Raw genomic sequence first — 27730 nt, 5'->3', positions numbered from 1 at the left:
TTAAGATAGAGGCACCAGAAATCAGATTGTAAGCCCTGCACTGTGGGGCTTTTTGTAGGCCTCACTGATTAATCTGATAGAGGCCCAGATTCTTGTAGGGGATCTTCACATCAGTATTTGCAGATCTTCACTGTGGGGCAGGTCTTTTTCAACACAGAGGAATCCTCCCACTCTTCTCTCAGTGGTGGTGGTTGGGTAGGGAGAGGCTGTGCAAAAACCCAAACTGCTAGTGTTTTGGGAGCTGAGTTTGGGAAGGTAACTGAGAAGTCTTGTCTTTTAGTACATACATTTCCACTTAGTTCCCCTGATTTCAGGGTAGCGCCTGAACCTCCTCCTCAGCTGTTTCCAAGACCACAACATTTCTGGTTCGGCTTCTCCAGAGTTCTGCTATGATGGGAAGGTACTAGCTCAGCTTCTTGGCTGCCCAGAAGGTGAGGGTGAACTTGGAGTTCTGATTACTCTTGTAGAGACTTTCATACAATCCTCCTGTGTTCAGCCCTTCCCTGCCCCCTGGCCTTGTGGGGCTTGGAGTACCCTATCTCCTTTCCTAGGACTTTCTTAGAGTGAGTCACTCCAATGAGCTTGTTCTTACAGGCATTCTCCAGACTCCACACCCCATGTAGTTAATTTTCACTTTTCCACACTGTAGACTAATTCAGTTGTAACTGTTTCCCAATAATCTTCCAACTTCCCAACAAGTTTTGGCATTTCTCATTTCTGCTGTCTACCCATCCACTCATCCCCCACTCTAATCTTTATTATTCTTGTAGTTTCATTTTTGCCCTTCTTTTCATTTTACTGGGGTTTGAGGAGGGAGTGTCGACAAAGAGCATATGTTCAATCTGCGACATGTAGCCAGACACCAGGCTTCTCCTATGCTCTACTCACTTTCAACACTCGCTTTCAGCACACTACCTCCAAAATTATTGAAAAGGGACCTCTTTTGTAGAATGGGCTCAGAGGAAGCAACTGCTGCTCGATATTTCTTATTCCAAGACATTCTTCTTTTTTGACCCTCTTTTGATTTATTTCTTCATTGAGGTAATAAAAGGTTACCATTTAGTGAGGATCTACTATGTGTCAGATACTTATACTCAAGACAGCTCATTTCACCTTCACAGAACCCCTGCAAGGTAGGGGTTATTATACCCATTTTACAGACAGGGACTGTGGCTCAGAAACTTTTCCCAGGAAACTCAGCTGGCAAGATGTGGAGCCTAGACTCAAGTGGGTGTCAGTTGGATTTCCAAGCTGGCTATTCTTCCCAAGGCCTTTGCTGCCCACCCTGAAGGGGTGTGCAGTGCTAGGTGACTGTAGGACTTGCACGCCAGTGCTTTTTGGGAGAATGTAAGTCCCATACAGGCAGAGCCCTCATCTGCCCTGTTCACCTACATCTCCTAAGCATAAGAGCAATACTCACTGCATTGAAAATACACAGTCAATATTTTTACACAAATGAATGCCTGAATGTATGAATATGATCTTATTTAATTCTTAGAGCAACTCAGTCATAATTCAAATATTACCTTTCTGTAAAAAGTCAGGAAACAAGTCTTAGAAATTGAGGATATTTGTTTTCTAGGGGTTTCTTCTTTCCAGGAAGTGTTTTCATGCAATGTGTAAAATAACCCATGACAAGGTATAACTAGGGCTGAAGGAGAGAGAGGAGCTGGCTTGATTAAGTTGGCACAGAATTATTTAGCATTCGTTCAACAACATATTAGTGAGTATCCACTATGTGCTACTGGACGGGGAGATTTATATTCATTGATTCTCATCTTCACAATAACACTGCCAGGGAGCTAGTTGGCCTAAAACCAGTTTTTTAAAATATCCATTTGCCTAGTGAAGCATTTGCTTAAAATTCAAACTCCTTTTAAGAATCTGGACATCATTTAGTGCCCCGTTTTTTTGTTGACATTTTGGAACAGTTTAATAATTAAAAATATAACTTCCTTTAAGAGCACATCTAACTCAATTTTGTATTTCTAATAGGCATTTATTGAACTTGCAGGGTTTAAAAAAATGATGGGATTAATTTGGGTACTTGAAAAGGCCTTTTTCTATTTGACCTACTTTTGGATAATTAAGCTCTTTTTAGTCAGTTTATGTAAAGCCCTTTATTCAGAGTTTAAATGAAATTAAAATTTAATTTAATTTAATGTTTATTTCCAGGACACCTGAACAGATGCAGAAATGCTCCAAAGGGGATTGAATTTTACATGAGCAGGCTTTTGGGTAAGATGTTCTCCAGCCAGGCTGTAATGAGAAAAAAGTGGAGACAAAGACCTAGCCAATCCAATTACTACCTCCTCTCCCTCCTTTCCTTCCTCTCCCTCCACTGCCATCCAAGGAGGAGGAGACTGGGGCTCCTAGTGGCTCCTAATGTCTATGATTTTTGGTTTCAAATACTATTTTTCCTGTTCGCCGCAGTCAAAGGTGGGTCATTGAGGGGATGTACTGGAGGCAGGCCCAACTTCTGGCAACCTCTCCAATAAGCCTACCTACCTGTTCATTCAAAAGCCATGGTCTTGAACATCAGTGGGACATGCAAATGGCTTAAAATAGGAATGGCTAAAATAGCCAGAGAGTAAGATAACTTTGTAGCACTTGCATAGTGATTGCATTAATTATAGAAATACTTGTAATGATTCAAACAGGTAGAAGAGGGGAGAATTGACATTCTTTCTGGTTGCCTAATACCTCCTCAGATCAGAATTTGTGAAATTTGTGAAATGTGCCAACTATTTACACATGTCTCTCTTTTTGATAGGAGAAAATGCAATCAGTTTGCTCAGAACAAATTGGGAGGAGTGTAGCTCAGGGGCAGCATAAGAGTAATTATTTTAGAACATACGGGTATGTCACACCCAATCTAGGAAACATGAGCAGAGTGCTCAAAGATTGCCATTGTTTTTTCTTTTTAAAAAAGGGGAAATAATTGATGATTCTTTTTCAAAAAACAAAGTACAACCCTCTCTATTTTCATATTTGGAAAACTATAGGAGTGTCAACATAATAATGTCTAAACTTCCAGGAATAACTCTTAGAATTCCATGGACTTTATCTGAAACAAAGGATGATGTCCTAATGCCCCCTAGGTGCTATACCTGCGGCTAAGATCTCTGACCCTGCCCCGTGTCTGTCCCCAGAGTTGCTGACTAGTGATCCTGAGGCTGACTTTCCCTGCACACTCCCAGCGGGGCTGGTGTGGGTATAATGAACCAAGTGTCCCCCCACACCATTAAATTCCACCATTCTAACTTTCCAGGCATTAAAACTGTACTTTGTAAATTATATCCATAGAGACGTTCACTGAAGTGGCCTTTATAGTGCTGTGGGGACATCCGCATCAGTGGACGTGTGAAGGGTGCAGACTCTGGGGCCAGACTGCCAGGGCTCAGACACTGGCTCCCGCATGTCCCAGTGATGTGACAAGTTGTGTGCCCTCTGTCCCTGTCAGTAAAATAAAGATTCTGTGTATCTACCTTACAGGGTTGTTGTGAGGATAACATGAGTTAATATGTGGAAAGAGCTTAGAGCAGTGCCTGGCACCTGGTACATGGGATATTAAGCGTTAGTTAGGAATGTATTCCTATCACAATTACTTATATGAAGTGCTTGAAATTATACAAGGCACTTTTTGGGTTACAGGTGCACAGGCATGCACTTGCCAATATATATGTAAATTAATAGTTGCTCCTTATATAATCCTAGAAGTACAATTTCCCAACAATGTGAGTTCTCCTCTCTTCCGTCCCCTTTGCCACTACCTGCCACCAAACAGCTTTCTCATCATCTGTTCCTGTTTTCTTTTCTTTTTTTCCCTTGTATGTCCAACGTGCTCTCTTTCTCCTTCACAGCTTACTTAATTCTACTCTGGGAAATTTGTTTATTATATTTACTCACAAATCTCTGGAACCCTCTTCTTCTTTTCTTTCACACTTCTAAGTTTATTTTATTTTATTTTTATCACCCAAGTGATATGGGAAGTGGGTGATAAAAAGTAAGCCATGCTACTGACATGCTGTGTCAAAATGAAGAGGGCAACTTGCAATGGAGTGAATCCAGAGCTGGACAGAAGGGGCCCTCCTTTTTCTGGTCTCAAAGTCCAATGCCTGGCATTTCAGATTTAGATAAATATTTTACTACCACTGATCGTCTGCCTTGTATGGGTGAAGCACTAGGTTAGATCTTTTAGATGGATTATCATTTTATCCTTACAACAACTCCTCAAAGGTACATATAACTCCTATCTTACAGATGAGAAAAGCAAAATGGAGAGGTAAGTACCTTTCCTTTGACCATATCACTACACAGTAGAGAGATAGAGTTAAAACCCAGATGTTCTTCCATAAACTCAATTTTCTTTCCACTACTCAAAATTCTATCATCACATAACAGTGGAAGCAGTAATAATGTCCAAATTCCAACAATAGCATGCCCTTAAAACTCTCATTCAGAATTCCATAGAAATTTCTATATATCTCTTCACCTTTCTACAAAGAAACCAACTTTTTCTACAACAATCACTCACTCACTCACTCCATCCATCCATCCATCCATCCAGTCATCCCTCTATTCATTGATCTATCCATCGAATCACATATTCATCCATTCAAAGACATCCATCTAATCATCTATCCATCCATTCTTTGATTAAATATTTACTATGTTACAGGCACTGTAATAAGTTCTGAGGAAATCTCTATCTTTAAGGAGTTCTCAGCAACATGTAAATAAAACACTATAATATAATGTGTTGAATGAAATACATAGTGGTACTTACAAGGTGTTACAGAGAGGTGGGCGGAAAATTGCTAACATTTCCTAGGGGAAAGATGTTAAACTAGGGCACCTGGCACTGTGGAAGGCCTGTGAAGAAACCACCTGAAGTTGTGTCCAAAATTCTCTTATGGGGAGTTTGTGGCTAAGGGAGGAGAGAGGTGGGAGTTTAACTGAGATATTACATAGGAGTTTTAACTGTGTTAATCTTTGAACTAATGATAAGTTGCCAGGAACCAGAAGTGGAGGGAGACATTCCAGGTAAAAGAAACCACAAGTAGAGGAGTATATGCAAATAATTTGCTGGGACTCCAACATAGAGTACCGTGTGAGAGAGAGGAAGGAGACAAAGCACTGAGGATAGGTGGCTAGTGTGCAGATCAAGAAAGGAATGGTGTGGAAGTCGAAAAATTCTTTCTTGAAGATATTGAAAATGCTCTCAAAGGCAGTATTAGAGTTCACTGTCAAGTGTATTCTTCAGTGAGTGCTGTTAAACAAAATGATAGCAGTTCTTTCTGTCCATTTCCAGAAACTTGTCACAAATTCTCTATATTTGGGGATAAATTTGCATTCAGGAATTGAGCTGGGAGCCCAACCTTGTTTCTGAGGGACAGTGTGTTCTGAATCCCAAACAATGGCTTACAAAGCTTGTGGCGAGCAATAGGCTGTGAGCTGGCACGGTGGCATTGCCCTCAGTGACACGCCTGATGTTCAAAAATGGGGCAGGGGAAGAGGACATTCTCTAAATGAAGACGTGTATGTTGGTGCTCAAAATGTGGCAGGGGACTATTTGGAGATGGATTTTATTTGAGGTAATAGTTAAATTTATGATATAGATTTCACCGTAGCAATTTCTGCAACACTTTTTTCTTCCCTCACATCTGGGGTTGAGATTAAGAAGGTTAGTTAAATATATGTGTACACACACACACACACACACATCCTCTCCCAAAGAGGAAGCTGGTTGGAACTGGAACCGTTTCCATAGATCTCAAGGCTCATTTGCCCATCTCCTTAGACTGGGCAGAAGCGACGTTTCTAAGCCTGATAATTCCCCTTTCTGTCTGAGTTGATCAATACATCATTTTGCATCCTGCAGCACAAAACCCCAAATGTGCTTCCTTTTCTAAAAGGAAGCCTCTGTTTTGCTGGGATTAAGAGGGCAGAGTCCCATGGCACAGTTTGCGGGCAGTTTTTGGCATCTGAAAAACCTTCCTTCTTTCAAGAACTGTGGGCAACCCGTCAAGAGGGAACAGCATTTTGGCATTTGGACTGAGGATCTTACCTGCCAACTGGGCTGTCCTGAACGTATTGTTTCTGAAACCAGGGGGAACACAGGCCGCAAGAACAGGCTTTGTAGCGTCGGCACAGTTTTGATGAGCACAGCTGCTCCGAATGGAAGGGAGGGCGGCCAGCTGTGTTTGCCCCATTTCTTGGGGACCAGCATCCCTCAGCCTCCTGCTCATGCTGGTAGGGCATGCCTGTGACCTCTCAACACTCCTCTTTCAGAGACCCTCACCCATGAACACCACAGCCATGCAATCACACACTGTATGCACAGTCCCTCTGACTGGCATTTTTCTCTCCATTACCCATCACCCTCTATTCTCCACTTCGGGTGTCAATCTTACCAAGAAGGTGAGTGGAAATTGACCCAAAGAGAGGCTTGCTAGCTCAATATGTTCAGACGTTTCTTCTAGGATTCTGTTTCCTAATTTTATTTTCATTCAACAAGTATCTACTGGCTATCAACTTTCTCAGCTTCTCCGAGAAGAAGACGGTGAGCAGAAGAGACTTCTGGAAGTATCCCCGAAAGGCCTCCACTCACTAAAGCCGAGTCCAGAAGCGAAAGAGGAGCCAGAAGGCCCAGGAGCCAGGCTGTGGGCTCAGTCTCCTGCCTCAAGCTGCTGGACCTCAGACCCTCGTTCATAACCTCTCTGCCTTTTTCTTTTATCTAATCATTTTTAATGAGCGAATCTAATCTCCTCAATTAAAAAGGAAGAGAACTTCACACTCTCTAATATACTTCAACAGAGAAGCTGGAGCAAAGTTGTTCAGCAAGCTGAGAAGACAACTTCAGTAGGATATTAAATGCTAAATAGTTAATCAGAGAGTCTGGTCCCCAGGGGCTTAGAATATGAAGTCCACAGTTACATCCTTCATTCTTAGCATGTGCAGAAAATATTTTCAAATCACTTCCCAGATAAGCAGAGGGTGGAAAGGCGCTGGCTGTGTAACAGTAAAAACGTTTCTTGGCTTCCAAAAACCGTTTTAGAGTCTTGGCAGGGGGGAACTTTTGTATAAATATCTACATAATTATGTGAATATATCGTATGTAAATGATAAGTCACAAAAAACCCGGCAAAACCTGGCTGAGAAATTTTAAAGCAGCCGAGGCTTCCTAACCTCTCGGAATCTTGATCAATTCATGGGTAGCCCCGAAAAGCCCCGAGACGGACAGTGCCTGTACCTGTTAGCCACGATCTCCTCTCCCACATGTTCCTGCCTGAGGGGCAGAAGGACATTTCCTCACAGAAAGACAGTCTGAAAAACCGAGAACAAACAGCCTACATACCCTGCAGTCTTGGTCCTCCATGAAGGGGCTGCTGTGTTGCTATCAGGCCATATGTTCGAATGTTCTCCGACTTCCTTTCTGACTCAGATCGAATGAATCCGCAGCACTGATGTAAGGCTCTTAATGGGAATCTGTTTTCAATTCAGGGCAGATGTGGGACACTCTTGTAGCCCCAGGGATTATCAACCCTAAAACAAATCGCCTTCAGGATGATAAGTCAGGAGGCAGGAACTGCTTCCTGAGGCCTGCTTGGGGTTCCTTCCAAATGCTTAACATATAACACAATCGCTATGGCACAAAAGCAGGCTTTGCTCTTGAGGTTCTCAGGCAAATCCTCCGCAGAAACAAAGCTTGTAAATTCATCGCAGAGCGTTTGCATAGAAATTCAGATGTTTTTAGTAACATACAAAAGTGGTCACAATGTCCCTGGCTCCCTCCTACCCCCCTCACAACTCTCTTAGCGCTGTGTTTGGAACACGGAATATAGTTTTTCCACAAATTGAAATTGAATTGTTCTGCTTCAGAGTTTTCTTGGCTCAAGGAAAGGAAAGGGAGGGCTATTCTAAGACATCCGCAGAGAAACATCCAGAAATCAATTTAACACAATAAGTTTAATGTTGCAGAATTAGCTTTCACAGGGCACAGACAACCTACAGCTTGGAGCACCTCTGAGACCACTCTGTAGGGCTGGCTTATTGGCCAGGATTTTAGAGCCCCCAAATCATAGCTGGGGTTTAATATAGTTTAACTCAATTTAATAACTCCAAAAAGAGTTTTTGAACACCAGTAACTGGTAAGAAATCTAAAGGGAAAAAAATTAAGATTTTAAAATAAAACTTTGCTCTTAATTAAAAGCTCTTATATAGAACTTTAAAATATTAAAAGTTAGCAATGCCATTTCCCCATAAAGCTCACACAGGTTAAGTTTAGTTATAAGTAACCTTAGTAAAGAGTCATAGAATAGTAACATTAAATTATATATTTAGAAGACACAGTCAATTCTTTAAAATTAATATTATAAATGTGACTAACAGTGCTACATGACATGGGAAAACATTAAGTCACCCACCAAAGAATACTAGGGCTACTGTTTCTCTTATCCTCACGAGGAAGCCAGATTAAACTTCTAGGACTTACACATGGGCTAAATAAATAACCACTGGCACTATTATATGGGGTGTTCAGAGCTATCGATGGGACAAGAAGGGACCTCTCTGTCCCCAGATCTCTTTAATCGAGTGGCTCTGAGCAAGCCACTGCCTAGGCCACAGTTTCTTTATTTGTAGAGTGGCCGAACTAGGTAGGTGATTTCTAAAACTCAAACCTCAAATATCAATTATGATGCAATGACCAACACCTGGTAGAACAGAATGTAAAGGTCCTTCCTTTCTTTTGGTTTCAAGAGTAATCACTAACTGACATTAGCTGACATCTCAGACAACATTTCCCCCATCTTTTAAAAAATTTTTTTTTCTTTATTTCAGAAAGGAAGGGAGGGGAAGAGAGAGATAGAAACATCAATGAGAGAGAATCACTGATTGGCTGCCTCCTGCATGCCCCCTACTGGGGATTGAGCCTGCTACCTGGGCATGTGCCCTTGACTGGAATTGAACCTGGGACCCTTCAGTCCGCAGGCCAATGCTCTATCCAATGAGCCAAACGGGCTAGATTTCCCCCCATCTTAAAGCACGTCTTTTATAATTATGACTAATAAAGCAAGTTTTAGCTAAAATGTTAAGGTTAAAGAAACCTACCACTTTATACAAATTAGACATATATTTGGTTTGATAGGCTTTATGAAAAACAATTACTCTACATTTCTCATTCTGCTCAAGGCAGTAATAATGTACTTACTTAACAAATTTATTAGGAATAGTTAAAAAATTTTTTTAATTAAGTGGCATGAGGACAGTCAGATGTTGTCAGTGAGCAGTGGGCAATTTTGATAGATGGGGGATAGGTGTGGAGGACAGATCATGGGGTGTGGGGAAAGAGGATGGTATTATGAATTCAGAGGTCCAAATCCTAGTTCCAGGGCTGCTACTAATTAGCCTTGTGGCTTTGGCCACCTCCTTTCTCTTTTCTAGGCCTCTATTTCCTCGTCTATACAAGGAAGGTCTCTTTCTCTCTCCATCCTCTTACTTGCCCAATAATCAAAAGAGAAATTCTTCCCCATGGGATGTAGCTTCTGTTTTAGAGTTTGACTCTCAGGAGCACTGAAGTCAAGACTACAACCAGCAGTTCAGCATATACCAGGTAACAACCTGAGACTAGGCAGCGATCTCCAGTTAATCCACGATAGGCTTTCTTTCAGAGCTGTGGGAGATTCCCACCAACTTGCAGAAAGGAACTCAGATAAACCAGTGAAGTACGGTTACAAAGACCATCAAAGTAATGAAGCCCCACCACCACAAAACTATTTAAATTTCTCAGCTATGATTTGATAAAAATATAAACATTTAAAAAATTAATCATGTGTAATACTGGTGTTATGGGTTGAATTGTACCCCCCTCCCAAATTCATATCTGGAAGTTCTAACTCCAGTACTTGGTAATGGGATCTTACTTGGAGATAGATCTCTGTAGAGGTAATCAAATAAAAATAAGGTCATTAGGGTGGGCACTAAACCAATGTGACTGGTGTCCTTACAAAAAGGGGGACACCATGTGAATAGAAAGAGGGCTAGGAAGAGCGGCCTGGAACAGATCCTTCCCTCACAGCCCTCAGAAGGAACCTACCCTGCCGACACCTTGTTTTGGACATCTAGCCTCCAGACTGTGTGGCAATGAATTTCTGTGGTCAAAGCCACCCTTCTGTGGTGCTTTGCTACCATAGCCCTAGCGGACTAACCCAATTGGCATCCTCTGATCAATGATTGTGCATACATTGTGCATCCTACTAAATGTCCAACACCCGCATACACAAGTCAAGGGACACTAGACTTAAATAATGTGAGAGCTGGGGGAAATGAGCATTGTAATGAGCTGACAGTTTGGAAAAGCCATCAGCAGCAATATTTTCTGTTTTTAAAAAATTCCTACCATCTCTCTGTTCCCCCTGCTCCACATTGCAATATAGAATACAAATGACTTAACAAAGTGCTTGAAATAGAAAATGGAAACCTAAAGAACCCAGGTGATGGGGAGGGCACACCCCCTGGCATGCCCACGGCCCTCATTCAAGATATTGTGTGCTCACCCACCATGAGAGCTGGGCTCAGCTCTGCTACTCTCTTAGCTCCCCCATGGCTTCCCACTCCAAGCATTTACAATTCCCCCTCCTATTAATCATAAGGACTCCCCCCCCCAAATAAAAACAAATACAGAAATAATGTGTGATTTCATATCACAAAAAGTTAGGCTACATTGACTCTCTCTATTAAAACACTTTATCAACAATAAAAGGTGATGCTAAGGAACTGACATGGTGAATGCACATTAAAGCACTCATTACACTGAGCAATTGATAGAGTTTCCAAAGATAAAATTCAGACCAGATCCAGCATCATTATTCACAAAATGCCTTATCGGGCAAAGTTCAGAAGTGAATACAATTCACAAAGCCACTCTGAAGGAAAATGCAAATGTTCTGAACCTACATATGTATGTATGTATGTATTTATTTTTAAAAAAATGTTTATATTGATTTTTAGAGACAGGGAGAGGGAGAGGGAGAGAGAAACATTGATATGAGGGTGAAACATCGATCAGCTGCCCCCTGCACACACCAACAGGGGATTAACCCTGTCACCTGGCACATGCCCTGACTGGAGCTGAACCTGCAACTCTTCAGTGCACAGGACGATGCCCAACCCACTGAGCAACACCAGCCAGGGCTGAACCTGTATATTTATTAAAATCCATCTCTAGTATCTTTCTTGTTAACAAGCTTAGAATTAAACACAGTTTGTAAATACTGACAATATTTATGACGCAAATACTGCTGAGACAAAGGCTGGGCCCAAACAGTGCAGGAAATAGGGAGGAGGAAAGCTTTTAGAGTTAACCACCTAGGCGAGTGGATGTGGCCCCAGAGAAAATGGAATTCTGCAAGACTGAACTTTTCAAAGGAATGTTAGAATGTTCAGTGGGAACTGCTAGACTAGAGGTTCTGGCCGAGTTTGATGCTTTCAAAATTGTGAGGAGGAGTGGGAATAGCTGTTGCCATGGCCAATCAGAGTTGAGGTGAGATTTGCAACTTGGATATTAGCAGTTAAGGAACTTCCTCCCTCCCCTCATATTTGCCAGGTTTCATAGTAGCTTCTCTGTATGTTATTTCCATTAAACCTGGTCTGCCTAATTTTCCCATGAGAGCTAAACATAAGAATGCAGGCTTTACAGAGCTCTGCAAAATGTCCTTTTTAGAGGGGAATAAATAAAAATGTAGTTGTCTGCCCTATTCCCACTGTGCGCACCAAACCTGAGTTTATTATTTTATTTCACAACATACAAACATTTATTCTTAAATGAAACAATTCTTTTTTTCCGATGTCTCTCTTGGCATTCCAAATTGTTTGATCAAGGAAAGTTTCAAAACATTGAAAGCCTTTTCCACAGTCAAGATTTCCTGCACTAGAAAGGGGCTAGGGATGATTCCTGCGGAAAGAGAAATGGCTAACACTCGTGTGACTTATTGCTCACATAGTTAACAGGCATTCACCTCTGTTCAGGGGATCACAAAGTTTCACATGGCTCAGAGATGAATCAAGTGTGAAGACTTTCAACAATATCCCTTCCAACTCGCAGACCATGATTCAACGCAGTGTTTCTCATAATTGCCTGCTGAGAAGAGGCAGCTGGGGTGCTTGTTGAAAATGCAGACTCCCAGCCCCTTCCCTGGGAAAGCTGATTCTGTAGGTAGGGTGGGTCCCCGGGACTCCTTATCATCAGGCAAGTTTAGGAAATACTTTAGTCCCTGACTCTTGACCTTGGATAGATGTTGCAATCACTTGGGAATCTGACTTTATTAGTCTGGGGTATGGCCTGAGCATCTGGATTCTTAGAAACTTCCAGGCGACTCTAAAGTGCAGCCGGGGTTGAGAATCACTGACTTGATTGAAACAACAGTCTGTTAAGGGGAACGCGTGTGAAGGCAATACCTAACATTCCCGTGATGATTTTGAAAGTGCTCTTGCATACACATGTCTCATTTGGGTCCTTGACAATCTGTCCAGGTGGGGAGAGTGGGTATTATCTTTCTTTTAGAGATAAGCCAACCAAAGCTCAGGGAGGTGAAGAGGCTTGATGGGAGGCCCTTCTCTATCCAGAATTATGGAATTGGGCTTTTAGTTACTCTGCTACCTTACTTATGTTCTTTTGCAACTTACTAGGTCTCCAGCGTTCACAGTCTCCCTTTAAAAACAAAACAAAGCAAAACAAGACTTTTGGTTGCCTACAGCTTCTTTTACATCAAAATTGTTATTAATAACTAGAGGCTCAGTGCACAACATTCGTGCACTTGGGGGGGGGGGGAGGGGGGAAGGGGAGGTGTCCTTCAGCCCGGCCTGTGCCCTTTCGCAGTCTGGGAGCCTCAGGGGATGTCCCACTGATGGCTTAGTCAGACATCCTTAGTGCTGCTGTGGAGGTGGGAGAGGCTCCTGCCACCACTGCTGTGTTCAACAGCCATTAGCCCAGCTTCTGGCTGAGTGGTGCTCCCCTTGTGGGAGCATGCTGACAACCAGGAGGCAGCTCCTGCATTGAGTGTCTGCCCCCTCTTGGTCAGTGCGCATCATAGTGACCGGTCGTTCCACTGTTCGGTCAATTTGCATAGTACTCTTTTATTATATAGGATAATCTTACAACAACCATAGCAGCAGCTTACATTGGGCACTTTCTATACATTATGCTAAGTGCTCTGCATGCATTATCTTAATTGTCCCAAGGACTCCTTAAGATAGGGTTTTTTTTTTTTTAAATATATTTTATTGATTTTTTACAGAGAGGAAGGGAGAGGGACAGAGAGTTAGAAACATCGATGAGAGAGAAACATCGATCAGCTGCCTCCTGCACATCCCCCACCGGGGATGTGCCCGCAACCCAGGTACATGCCCTTGACCGGAATCGAACCTGGGACCTTTCAGTCCGCAGGTCGACGCTCTACCCACTGAGCCAAACCGGTTTCGGCTAAGATAGGTTTTTATCCCCATTTTACAGGTGAGAAAACTGAGGCTTAGAAAGTAACTTGCCAAAGGTCACATTTCTATGCAACACTTTTCTTATCCCATCTAAATCTCTTCTTATTTTCCCTGCAGCCAACCAAACTTCAGCAAGTGGCAGAGATGTAAGTATCTGATAAAGTAATTCAGGAAAGTTATTATGGACAATTACAGCTTTCCTGAATTCTGTTGTCACTTCTAATATGGGATCAGATTTTTTAAGAAATTTCTAGAGCCAGCCATTCAATCTAGCACTTGAGGAGTTCAACTGGAGAATTGTAGGTCACTTTGTAACTACCTGGTTTGTTTGTGACTAAGGTTAATCCTGCCTTCCCAGACATAGTCACAGTGGACTGACTTGGCATCAGAAGGCTTGGGCTTGGATCCGAAATGCTTTTTTTTTTTTTTTTTTTAAATATATTTTATTGATTTTTTTACAGAGAGGAGGGGAGAGAGATAGAAAGTTAGAAACATCAATGAGAGAGAAACATCGACCAGCTGCCTCCTGCACATCTCCCACTGGGGATGTGCCCGCAACCCAGGTACATGCCCTTGACCGTAATCGAACCCGGGACCCTTCAGTCTGCAGGCCAACGCTCTATCCACTGAGCCAAACCAGTTTCGGCCCAAATGCTTTTTATTAGCTGCGGGGTCTTGAGCCAGTCACATCCAGGATGTGGCTCAACATTCTGGGAGAATCAGGCCCAGTTGGAACATTACTGGTAATCAATATTCTCATATCTATTTTTCTAAGGTTTCCAAAGTAGTGAGCTTTATTTTTTCTGGCTTTTTCCATTGTTGTGGCTGTTCTTATAACCATTATTATTGTTACTATGTAAATTAGATATGTTATACTAGACACGAGACAATAAACTATATTTGAATTTTATTTATTTATATTTATTATATTTAACTTATAAATAAAGTGCTCAGTACAGGGAATGGTACAGAGTAAGCAAATAATCCTAGATGTCATCACCAGCACCACCTTCATCTTCATCATTAAACTTATTATTTGCTGGATCATAATTAATCACAAGTAATGCAGGAAAAACTTATAAAAACATTAACAGATGACACTGACTGCACACTTACTTCTTCACACATACAGGATTTATTTTTATTATTTCAGTATCCAGAGCTCAAAGTAAATCAAGCCAAGTATCTGGCTCCTAGAAGTACAAGATCTGTCTAGTTATATAAAATCTTTACAGAAATTAGATACTATTTTATGATGCTATGAAGAGGGAGAAAGATGTAAAAGAACAGAATTTGTCTCTCCAATTTTGAAGATTGTCATCTGGTATGAGAATCCTTCCTACAAAGTGTGAGGTTATGTCAAGATTGAGGAGGAATTATTCTTTTGTTTATACTGCAAAGAGATTAAAGCTACTGGGTCAACAACAGAAACTTAAACTATGCATCATCTTACATATAAGACTTGATTTATTTAACATATATTAACTGGGCACTTACTATGGGCTGGACACTGGGAATCCAATAATGACAAAGGTCTCTACCCTCATGAGACATATTTTTTAAATATATATTTTTATTGATTTCAGAGAGGAAGGGAAAAGGAGAGAGATAGAAACATCAATGATGAGAGAGAATCATTGATAGAATGCCTCCTACATTCCCCACACTGGGGATTGAGCCCGCAACCCAGGAGTGTGCCCTTGACCAGAATCAAATCTAGGACCCTTCAGTCCACAGGCCGACACTTGTCGCACTGAGCCAAACTGGCTAGGGCTGAAACATACTTTTTAGATGGCACACAGACAAAGGACAAGTACATGAGCAGGTTAGTAAAACAATTGTGCTAAGTTCCTAAAACAACAACAACAAAAACACCCAAAAGGGGCCTAAGATGAAAACTGTTGGGAGAGGTACTCATTTCAGACAGAGTAGTCAGGAGAAGTGACATAAAAGCTGGAAAAATGTGAAGATGCCAACTGGGATTGAAGTGGGATTGAAGAAAAGCATTGCAGGCAGAGATTCATAAATACAAAGTCTCTGAGGTGGGGAAATATGGTTGGTGCAGTTGAGGAGCTGGGAAAAGTCAAATTAAGTGGAGTGCCCAAAGCATGGGAGAGGGGCTATGACATGAGGCTACAGGCTCTTCAGGGGCTGGTCACACAGCTCTCTTGGGTGATGGTAAAGAGCATCATATTAAGTTCAATAGGAAGCCGCTGAGGAATTTTAAGCAGAGAAGTAGCATGATCTGATTCTTGCCTTAACATAATTCCTATCATGTAGGAAGGATATGGAAGACAACGGTGACCTTTATCTAACCAAGCAATACTTGTTAGAAAAGCAGAAATTACAAAGTAATCTGTGTATTATTCCATGGACACAATCCCCCATATTTTTTAAGAAAAGTGGGTTGTCTATATTCTAAATATACATCTAGATTATAGCTATCTAGATGATCAAGCTTTAACCTGCCTAGCGGAGGACAGGAATGCATTTTCTAACACTTTTTGTCAAAATAAAAGATAACACAGTCCTTTCAAATCACTGTCTGTGAAATCCATGTCTTCGGGTTTCTTTTTCATCAGAGAAAGGGGATGTGCTGAAAGTGAACAAGATCCAGCCAACGTGTGACCTCGCTGGATTCCAGGTGGAGCCCTAGGAATTGAAGTGCACACCTAGGGAAACTGACGGGCATACAAGTGTCACTTCTCCGCCCAACAGAACTCTTAGCATCCCTGACATACATAAAAGTTAAGACACTCAAATTGTCCTCGGGCCCGCTCAGAGGTAAATCCTCCATCCTCATGTAGTCTTCTATTTCCATTGTCCAGACAGGGGCAGGAAAACAGTCACGCTCGGTATAATGTAGAGTTAAACACGTACAGATGCGAATGGACAACGATGTACTTTTACGGCTCTACATGTCAAACTCTCTTTACCCCACGATCGTTTTATTTTCATGTTCCAGTTCAATAAGAAGCATGTTTTCATGGTTGAGTTATGAACTCCCCAAATAGAGGCTTGTCATGGCAATGCAGACAGACGCCTCACTGCAGCCGCACTCCTGGGCACGGCTGGAGTCATCAGTTTTAATGAGAGCTGTTAATATCCCCTCCATCGCAATGGTAGCCCTGGGCTGAATTTCTGGGCTGTGCACAGGTGCTCTCCGCCAAAAATGTAACGCAGGTTATTACATTATCAACGAGGCACAGATGCGCTTGCTGTCTGAACTCAAGGCGGTGTTCCTGCCAAGAGCATAACTCTTTCAGCGGGCCCAGGTCTGTTTGTATCAAAATGCCGTTCTAGCTCAGTGAACCTGAGAGCGGCCTGCTGCTTCCCCAGGACACAGGTTTAGAAGGCATGCTTAAGAATGCAAGAAGGCTGGGCTCTCAGAAGGCAGGAGCAGGCTTTTTAAGAACACAAAACTCAGTCCACAACTTTCTGTGCTTTTTTTTTTTTCCCAGTGGAAGCTTCAGCCACTGTGCAGCCACTCACTGACTCATCAGGTTTTCCCTGGGCACCTGTCCTGTGCCAGGTACCCCGAAGGAGTCAATGATTCTGCCCAGGAATTTGTCCCGGGGCTCCCTGCAAGGATTTCTACTGGTTCTGATCTTCTCTCCCAACTTCTTCAGAACTGTCTCTCCAATTTCATGTCTCCATTGCTTCTCCCCAAGCCGCTAGTCCTAAGGTCATAGATTTTTTTCCCCCTACAGAGTTGGATGCTTACCTAATTTTATGTCCCTGGCATCTCCTTTTTCCTAAGCTTGAAACCCTCATTCATTGAGCTTTTTGTTATTCATCTTGGTCCCTGGGACCAATGTGACTTGAAGGCGGATATTTCTTAAAGCTGGACGCTGTGGGTCCTGCAGTTAGCCTAGCCTCCTATGTCGGCACTGCCAAGCCAGCGTGGGTGCCTGGCTGCTGAGACATGGCTTTGAAAGGCCCTCGAAGGGGCCATCGCCGACATGGCACTGCCTCTGCCTATGCTCTCCATGTAAGTCGCCCACCAGGAATAGAACCGTGGCTCAAGGAGAAAAAATGGTTCTCCTCCCTGAGAAGGAGTGGGTTTTCAATTGATCTTGACTTTGAGAGTAATACTGCCTTGCTGTCCAGGAAAATTGCTTTCTTATAAAGGAGTTAAGTGGTGAGAAAGGAGGTCAGGACACTGGTCACATTGCAACCTCCCTACTCTCATTTCTGTTTCAAGCCCAGAGATGAACAGACACAAGTAAAACACTGGGAAGTGTATATGTGTCCGTGTGTCCGTGTGTCCGTGTGTGTGTGTGTGTGTGTGTGTGTGAGAGAGAGAGAGAGAGAGAGAGAGAGCGCGCAGGTGTGTGCTTGGAGTGTGCAGTGTTTTTGTGGGCATCTGAAAGCACCCAGCTGAGGATAATATGAGAAAAGCATGGTCATGACATAGAAGTATTCAATCTTCTGTCCTTTTGCTTGTTGTAAGCCTGGACTGTTAACCATAGATGATGAGGATGCTGAAGATAAATGGGTTCTCTTCTTCCCCCCTGTGCTTTCTGCCTACACTCCCTTCCATGCCTGATTTCAGTTCCCTCCCCTCTCCTTATTCCTATTCCTTTTTTGACTGATGGTTTGGCAGTGGCAGCATGGAGGGATAGCTGGTGGCATTTACCTTGTTGTCTGTCCCCGCCCCCAGGGATGTGGCTGTTGCTGAGGAGTGCAGGACTGTCATCCCTGCAGCTTGGCTCAGAGTCCCCGAGATCCGGGCCAGCAGCGGTGTCTTCTTGGCGCGGTGGCTGTTCTACATGGCTGGCCTCGTTATGAAGCGAATCTCTTGACAGGCAATTTGCTTCTGCCACCTGTATCTACAGATCCTTCGCTGTGACTGTGAAATGCATCCGATTCTCTCTCTTCTCCCAGGCTTAGCTTTCACAACATGTTCTGCTTCCACTTACTGGAATTGCCCAGTTTGCATTTCCATTTGGTGCTTGAACTGTTCTGATCACCTCTCCTCTCTTCCAGGCAGATAGACACATGTTTTAGAAGTGGGAGGAAGGCAAGGACATAACGGACTCAACAGATGATGATAGAAAGTAAAGGTCACATTGACATGCCTCCGACTGGGGAAGGCTTGGGCGGTGCAGCACTTCACTGCCCCCAATGAGATCTGAGTCTGGATGAAATACAGCGATGGAAGCGTGACCTTCTGTCTGGGGATTTACCATTGCCTGTCTTTTGTCAGATATCAGCTGGAAATCCTCCTGATGCTTACCAATGGTAGAAGTTTTGGAAAACACATTAATATTTACAAAGCCCTTTTAGGAGTTTACTATTATGCAGATTCAAAACAAGGCACCTAAGAAACTGATTGATGTTATTATATTTATATATCAAGTGTGTAGACTATATTCTGAGATTTTGGGGAAGAGGGAGGCAACTATAAGGTGGTTAATGTGATAAATTAAGTGATATTTAAAAATAATTTAGATTCAGATAGGAATCCATTCCAATGAATCTTTTCCAACTATGATATTTCATAGCTGAAAAATTAAAGTTCTTCAAATTTTTTGACAAGTGAAAGTAGCATTATGAAAATGGTATCCTCCAATGTCTGTTCTTTTCGTATTTTCAAAGCATTATATCATTCAAAGAGCTATACACATATTTAATCCTGAACTAAAGAAAAATTTTGGTTCTTCAATATGTTACTTTGTTCAGAAATAAAAACCAGGGAAAGAATAATTGAAAGAGTCAAACTTTACAGTACCTTTAAAAGGTGTTAAGATGATGAAAAGACCTATCACCCCAACAAAAATCTCTCCCCAACTGATAAATTGACTCATTCTTGGTGTAAGGAGCACCCTCTATGAGATCCAAGATCTTCTGTACGAGAGGAGAGTCAAATCCCAGCCATCTTTTTGCCAGCCATTTCTTCTTCTCCATCAACTTTATTATAATTCACTTATGTAGTTAGTAATCATGTATTAAGCCTGGTGTGTGCAGGGTTTTGGAGACGCAGTGATGAGTAAGACAAACCTAACCCTGCCTCGTGGAGTGGACAGTGACAGGCGATGAGATAGGCAACAGCAATGCAACCAGGGCCAGGGTGGGAGAAAGATGTGTTATTTATGGGGCCTTCAACAGGAGCAGCTTACGACCCATGTGTATTGGTCAGGACAGTATACAGTTGGGGGCACTTTGCTCTTGCTCTGAAAGTAGATGTCTGAACTTCCTCTCTATCTGTTGATACAATTTATTTGAAATTTGAGGACAGTTTACACAATTGGCATTGGCAACCTTGTCCCGTCCTAGAATTTTGGCATAGTTCTAGATACAATAAACACCCTGAGCGTGGTGGGTTAACTTTGCTTCTAACTTTCCTAATCACAGGTATTGTTTTGAGTGACTCCAAATTCTCCTGGAACATGAGTTGCCCCACTTTAGGCAGGAACAGCTCCCACCCCCTCGTAGACAGCAATCCTTGAATGTCGTCCAGTCATAACATGTACATGGCCAAGGTAACAGAGGTGAGTAGGAAAAATACCAGGCTGTTTGCATTGGGACATGGCAACCATGAGATGAGCAAACATTAAATGTTGTTTATTGAGGTCAATGTGAAAGCTGTTGAATCTCTTATAACAACTTTCTCGACATTTGATGCATGCCTTTTTGAAACACCTCAAGCTGAGCTTGTTCTGAAATGTCAGAATGTTCCATTCTGGTAACCATTCAACTCGGATCAAGTTCTCTCTTTGTGCAGGATTCTGTGAAGTGCAGCTAAAATGTAGAAGGGGAAAGAAAGAGGATAAAATGGAAACTGGGAGCTGTGAGTCAGTAGACAGTGAAAACAATCTGAAAAGGCTTTCTGGTTTTGGTTGATTACAGACTGAATTTACGGTCAAGGCAGAGAGAGGCGCACCCATACTTTTCATGCACGCCTTCTTTTTATGGTCCCCTTCTCGACACACAGGGGCTGCTTGGGCAGTAATTTTTGCCTATGGATTATGGTAGTCTCAGAACATTACAGCCTGAGTTTGTGAACAAGCTATGTGTGATCCTGGATCCAGGCAGGGATTCTCTAACCTTTGAAGCCAGGAAGCCTTCAAACAGGGCCTTAAAACATCAAGAATAATCTCAAACCACAACTCTTGCTTCTTGTTTCATTTACCTCTGACAGGGGTACCGGGCAAAACAAAATATCAAGAAGTCGTAATTATGTAGAGGAAGGGTGCATGGGATTTGGAAGTCTGAGGTTTGAGCTCTGGCTCCACTTTTAACACAGTGATTTCGGGCAAGTCACTTAATCTCTATGAGCCTCAATTTCCACATCTCTAAAGTGGAGGTAATACTACGTACTCAGGGGGTTATTGTGAGGATCAAATGAGGTAATGAATATAAATTGTTTAACATGGGCCCAGTCCAGAAATGTTCACTAAACATCAAGCCATTATTATGTCAACTTCATGGGAAAAAATTCAATGCTTCAATGAGTCTTCTTTAGCTCAAAAATGGCTTAATCTAGCATAAGCAGGAAGTAAGTACATTCAAACAAGTTAAAAATGGGAAAGCCAGTTGTCACTTATTCATTTATTTAACAAATGTCTTTGGAGCTATGTGCTTGGCAAAGGGTGAGGCATTGGGGTGCAGAGATAAAAGTAACAGTTCCCATCTTCCAGGAGCATGAAGCCCAGTGGAGCAGATCAGTAAGTAAGCTGACAATGACAGTGTAGCATATGTGCTTAATAACTGCAGTTGGCAGACCTATGCTGTGCAAACACAGAGCAGAAGAGAGAAGAAGAATACCAAAAGGATTACATGCTCACTAAAGTTGAATGTTCTGATTCTAAAGAAATGGAAGAGGAAAGTCAAGAACACAAGAGAGATGACTTCAGGCCCTGCTTCACAGCCTGTCCAGTTCCCAGCATTAGGAACTCTCTTCTCCTCAGGCTGGGAGGTCCTTATTTGGATTCTAAGATGAATGCTGACCTTGGATAGGAGCTTACAGGGCTCCAGACCAACCCCCTGTGACTCAGGTTCAAGCTATATTTGCAGCCAGGGCAGACTTGAACATATGCTCCAGGTCTGATACCTGCTCTTCTGCCCTAATTCCTTGAATGTATAATGCTTAGGATCAGAACTGGGCTCTTTCTTCCTTGTATGTATTTAAGGGACCTATTCCTGGCTCTGAACTCCATGCTTAGGAGTGGACTTCTATACATCTTAAAAACTGAACTACTCATACAACTTAACAAAAGGAAGATAAACAACCCAATCAAAAAATGGGTAATGAACCTAAATAGATACTTTTTGAAAGAGGACATAAGGAAGGCCAAGAGACATATGAAAACATGCTCAAAGTCACTAATCATCCGAAAGATGCAAATCAAAACGACAATGCGGTACCATCTCACACCTGTCAGAATGGCTATCATCAACAAATCAACAAATGACAAGTGCTGGCGAGGATTCAGAGAAAAAGGAAACCCTTGTGCACTGCTGGTGGGAATGCAGACTGGTGCAGCCACTGTGGAGAACAGTATGGAGTTTCCTCAAAAAACTAAAAATGGAACTCCCATTTGACCCAGTGATCCCACTTCTAGGAATATATCCCAAGAAACTAGAAACACCAATCAGAAAGGATATATGCACCCCTATGTTCATAGCAGCAAAATTTACCACAGCTAAGATTTGGAAATAACCTAAGTGCCCATCAGCAGATGAGTGGATTAAAAAACTGTGGTACATCTACACAATGGAATACTATGCTGCTATAAAAATGAAGGAATTCTTACCATTTGCAACAGCATGGATGGAATTGGAGAGCATTATGCTAAACAAAATAAGCCAGACAGAGAAAGATAAATATCACATGATCTCACTCATTTATGGAATATAATGAACAACATAAACTGATGAACAAAAACGGATCCAGAGACAGAGAAGCATCGATCAGACAGTCAAACCTCATCGGGAAGGTAGGGGAGGGTGGGGGTAAAGGAGAGAGATCAACCAAAGGCCTTTTATGCATGCATATAAGCCTAACCAATGGACACAGACACCGGGAGGAGGGTGAGGGAATGAGCGGGAGAGGGGGAGCAATGGGGAGAGATAAGGACACATATGTAATACCTTAATCAATAAAGAAAAAAATTATAAATAAAAAAACTGAACTGATGACTTCCTGCCCCTTAGGCTTTAAAAACAACAACAACAACAACAACAACAGCTTTATTGGGTATAATTCAATGCCTGTTAGTATATTCACAGTGTTGTTCACTAAGCACAATCAACTTCAGAATATTTTCACCATCACAAAATGAAACCCTTGCATTCCTTAGCTGTCACACCAATCCTCCCATTCCCTCAACCACTGGAAATCATTAATCTATTTTCTGTCTTTATAGATTTGCCCATTCTGGACATTTCAAACACATTTTTATAGATTTGCCCATTCTGGATGTTATGGATTAAATTATATCCCTCAATGTGTCTGTATTTGGAGATAGTGCCTTGAAAGAGGTAATTAAGATTGAGTGAGATCACAATGGTGAGGTCCTAGTGATCCAATAGGATTCATGTCCATATAAGAAGAGGCAGACATAGAAGGGACAGGTGTGCACAAAGAAGAGGCCATAGAAGGGCACAGCAAGAAGATAGCCATCTGCAAGCCAAGGAAAGAGGCCTTAGGAAAAACCAAACCTGCTAACACTATGATCCTGAACTTCCTACTTCTAGAACTATTATTTAAGCCACTCAGTTCTGTGGTATTTTGTTATGGCAGCCCCATCAGGTTGACATAGTAGAATCATACAATATGTGGACTTTGTCTTTTCTTTCTTTAGTATGTGGACTTTGTACTGGCTTTTTACACTTAGCATGTTTGCAAGATCTAATCCACATTGTAACATGTATCAGTAATTCATTCCCTTTTTGATGACAATAATAGTTCATTGATGTGAATGTACCACATTTTATTTGTCCATTTATCAGTTGGTGGACATTTGGATTATTTCCACCTTTTGGCTATTATGAGTGCTACTGCTATGAACATTCATGTGCCAGTTTTTGTGTAGATATGTGTTTTCATTTCTCTCAGGTATGTATATCAAGGAATAGAATTTATGGGCCATATGAGAACTCTATGTATAACCTTTGAGGAACTATCAAACTCTTTTTCTTTTGAAGTATCTATGCCATTTTGCATTCTCACCAGCAAGGAATGAGCGTTCCAATTTCTCTACATCCTGGTCAACACTTAATATTGTCTGTCTTTTTTATAGCCATCCTAGTGGGTATACAGTGGCATTTCATTGCAGTTTTGATTTGCATTTCCCTAATAACTAATGATATTGAACATCTTTTCATGTGTTGATTGCCATTTGTATATCTTCCTATTGAAATCATTCTTTATATATTCTACGTACAAGTTTCTTATCAGACATATATTTTTGCAACAATTTGTCCCATTCAGTGTGCTGTCCTTTTACTTTCTTGATAGTGTCTTTTAAAGCACAAAAGTTCTAATTTTGATGATGTCCAATGTATTTATTTATTTCTTTTGTTGCTTGTGTTTTTTGGATCTTATCTTAGAAAATATTGCCAAATCTAAAGTTAGGAAGATGTACTCATGTTTTCTTCTAATAGTTTTACAGTTTTAGTTTTACATTTGGATCTTTGATAATTTTTGAGTTATTTTTTGTATACGGTAAGAGGTAAGGGTTCAACTTCATTATTTGGCATGTGGATATCCAGCTATGTTAGTATTATTTGTTGAAAAGACTATTCATTCCCTTTACTGAATTGTCTTTGACATCTTGTTGAAAACCAATTGAACATAATGCGAGAGTTTATTTCTGGTCTCAATTCTATTCTATTGATCTATATGTCCATTTAATGCCAGTAAAATGTATATACTGTTTTTGATAACTGTAGCTGTGTAGTAAGTTTTGAAATTAAGAAGTGTGAATCCTCCAACTTTGTCTTCTTTTTTTTCAAGATTGTTTTGGCTATTCTGGGTCCCTTAAAGCTCCATAGGTTCTGAAGGATCATTTCTCTCTGGTGCTTGTTTGTCAGGATCTATCTGCTGACTGAGACATTGGGGTTGGCCTACACATCTTCCAAGTGACCACATGGACTTGTCTCCATATGCCTCAGTCTTGTTCAGTCTGTCTGAATAGACTATTTGCCAGCCCTTAGAGCTTGGGTCTTAGGAACTCGAATTCTTGATGTGGGGAGGAGATCAAATTTTGAGACCAGCTCTGGTGATGTTTTAAGTAAGATTGATGTGTTAGGTCTGACAGCTCACTATAGCATCCCAAGAATTAATTAGCTTTGATGGCCAGCTGGTTAGTATAGCCATGTTGTAGCTGTTGTTTTGAAATTATAAAAGTAATATAGCCACGTCCTCAACAAATGGAAAACAGATAAAAAAATTCACCATAATCATAATTATTCATAATGTGTGCCACGCTTGCATAGTTTCCTAATAGTACTTGTTAAAATCATAATATAATTGCCAATGATCAAATGCATTATTGTATTAGTAGATATGTTTTTTTTTTCCTTTGTTGAAAGAAGTTGTTGTATCATTTTTGAAATTTGAATTGAGAATTCCACTAAGGAATATTTTTGGTATCTACTGCTTCTATTATGGCTTAAGAGGCCAGACAATTTTTTGAAGGCATAATCAAGCAAAACTGTGGGCTTAGGAAGAGTTTGTTATATCACAGGATTGTATTTACCTGGATTTATTTTGAAGTTAGACTAAAACTTAACATGTCTCAGTCTTTATGTTGAACTTTTTCCTCTCTAGGAGGATGTGTGTATTTCCAGACATATTATCTCCTCTTTATAATGATTCTCAAGACTGCCTACAGATGTTTAGGTTAAATCAATTCAGCTTCTTACCCATCTGAATAGAATGTGTGCCACATCATTTGTGCTCTAGCATTCATGATGCTTACATTTTCTTCAGGTTGACCAGCAAGGGGCACTAAAGCATAGCGTCTCTTCCCTGTCTCCTCCCAGCAAGAGCAGAGGTTTCAGTGAGTAATTGGGCATGAATCTGAAAGCTGTGCACTCATACAGTGAGATCAAAACACTGGTGGCAGCCTCTTTGATATTTTTCAAGGCTATTGATATTTTTTAAACGGGAAAAATTCTAATTGGGCAAAAAGATAGCAAAAACAATTCCAAATACAGAATCACTCTTTGCTCGCAAGCCATAATTCTCCTGTCTAGTCAATGCTGTTAGGTAAATCAGCAGAATCCTGTCATTGCTTTTCTGTGAATTACTGTGTGTGTGTTTTTCTTCCATCCAGAGAACATAATGGCCTAGCCACATAGCGAGTTCCTAAAAAGATGAACTATTTGATGTTACAGTGACAAGCAATTATTATAGAGGCCTCCTGGCTGGTCTTATTTCTCCCTTTTAAATTTTGCCTGTCTATTTATTTCCATAAGCTACTAAGGATGACTCGTTTCAAATAAAGGATGCAATCTATATGCGAGGCACACATTATGAATAATTTCTTGTCATAACAAGGCATGAATGTCCTTCAGAGACTGGCAAGAAGTTACTGAAGTTGTTTAGTATTTGGTAATGAGGTTTTCTTTTCAATTTCAGCTTTCATACATGCTTAATCACCTCAAGGTACTAAAACACCAAGAATGACAGCATTCAATAATTAGTCCACCAAGTTGGAAGCAATTACCCATTATCCTTTCATGCTAAATCAAAGAAATAGTTGTAGGAAACACTGTCCACTTATCAATATTGTAAAATGGTGCATGTAAAGGTAATTTATTCAATATTAATATTCAACTACAACTCCATGTATAAAACTTTGAGTAACATTTTTGTTAATTTTTTAAAACTAGTTCTCTTTGAAGACTAAGATATCTTGGACCCTGTTATTTGCAGTGTGTTAGAATTGTATATTAAAATGGATCACATGCTTCTTCACCCATCTCATTACCACCCTCTTCTCCTCAAATACGATCCTAAGCCTCAATGCCTGATTACTTAAGAACTCTTAAGAAGTCATAGCTAAGTGATGGATAGTTCAGAGTACGATTTCTAATATTTTTCCCTCTGCTAACCAGAATTAGAAATCGGGGGATGCAGAGCAAAGATTCTTAGGGCTCAGGCAGATGACAAGAGTGGAATGAACAAAACAGAGCAAGAGAAAGGCCAAGACCATAGTTTCCACGTTCACGGTTAACAGACTTATTCTGCGAGGTGCGTATTCTGGCTGTGTTCCTCTGGGCAAATTAATTTACTCATCTGAGCCTCAGTTAATTCTTCTGTATAGTGAAGTTTCATTCATTCATTTAACAAGTATTTATCAAATGCCCGCTATCTGCAGATACCATTCTCAGTACATATGGCTGTTCGGAGGGTCAAATGAGAGAATGAATGAATGTAAAGCACTTAGAACTGTGACAGTAAATAATGGCTATTATTATCAACTGAGAATCTACTATGCTCAGGCCAATGCCATATATTTTGGGCAAGTACTTAACCTCTGTCTGCCTCCATTTTCCTTGTTTGCAAAGGGAGATTCTTGTCTCTTAGGGCTCTTGTGGGGTGTAAATGAGGTAATGTATATAAAGTGCTTAGAACCGTGTCCAGCATGTATCAAATGTTATATAAGTGTTTGCTGTTATTACCTCAGTTTCTCAGTAACAACATGGAGAGGTAAGTCTTATTATCACCACTTTAAGGATGAGTTAACTCAGGCTCAGGGAGGTAAGGTAAATTGGCCAAGGTCAAAAGCTGGTAAGCTACAGATTGGTACCCCTACGTGCTTGGATCTAAAGCCTATCTTTGCTTTTCCCATGGAACCCTGATGCCTCGTAGAAGCATTGAACACCCTGATTCAGATCACATAGGTTATTGGCACATGAGTGTAGCTCTGAAACATTACTGCCCAGTTCCATAGGTCTCTCCTATCAGTACACCCATGCACACGAGTGCGTACACACATGAACACATACCACTCCGCAGTGTTTGCACTTAGCATTCATTCTGAGCAGCAGCACCTCTCATAGAAATTATACTGCCAGTTATGGAGTGAGCAAAGTTGCGATCCACTACTCTAGAACTTCTCAACTTTTTTGGTAGGTAATAAGTAAAAGATGTAAATTTAGTTTTTTATATTTCCTGATTTTTCATGTATTGTAGAGAATTTTTGATATATAAATGCACTCTCTGCAGCTGCATATTTATTTTATTATTTTTATAAAAGGAAAAAAATTCAGTAAGTTT

General features: G+C 41.1%; 1 protein-coding gene across 2 annotated transcripts in view; it reads right to left on the bottom strand.

Annotated features, from left to right (window-relative positions):
- Nucleotides 1–7443, bottom strand: part of SASH1 (SAM and SH3 domain containing 1) — a 220206-nt gene extending 212763 nt beyond the window's left edge. The window contains exon 1 of one of the 2 annotated variants that reach the window (XM_070417871.1): nt 7361–7443. In XM_070417871.1, coding sequence (XP_070273972.1) covers nt 7361–7381 — 21 coding nt within the window. In that variant the 5' untranslated portion in view covers nt 7382–7443. The remainder of the gene's footprint in view (nt 1–7360) is intronic. The other variant, XM_070417872.1, reaches the window with a different exon arrangement.
- Nucleotides 7444–27730: the final 20287 nt, after the last annotated feature.

The sequence above is a fragment of the Myotis yumanensis genome, unplaced genomic scaffold, assembly GCF_028538775.1.
Source record: "Myotis yumanensis isolate MYYU_CA2020_CCGP unplaced genomic scaffold, mMyoYum1.0.hap1 SCAF_6, whole genome shotgun sequence".
Lineage (NCBI taxonomy): Eukaryota > Metazoa > Chordata > Mammalia > Chiroptera > Vespertilionidae > Myotis > Myotis yumanensis.
This window is presented reverse-complemented; position numbering and strand designations above follow the sequence as displayed.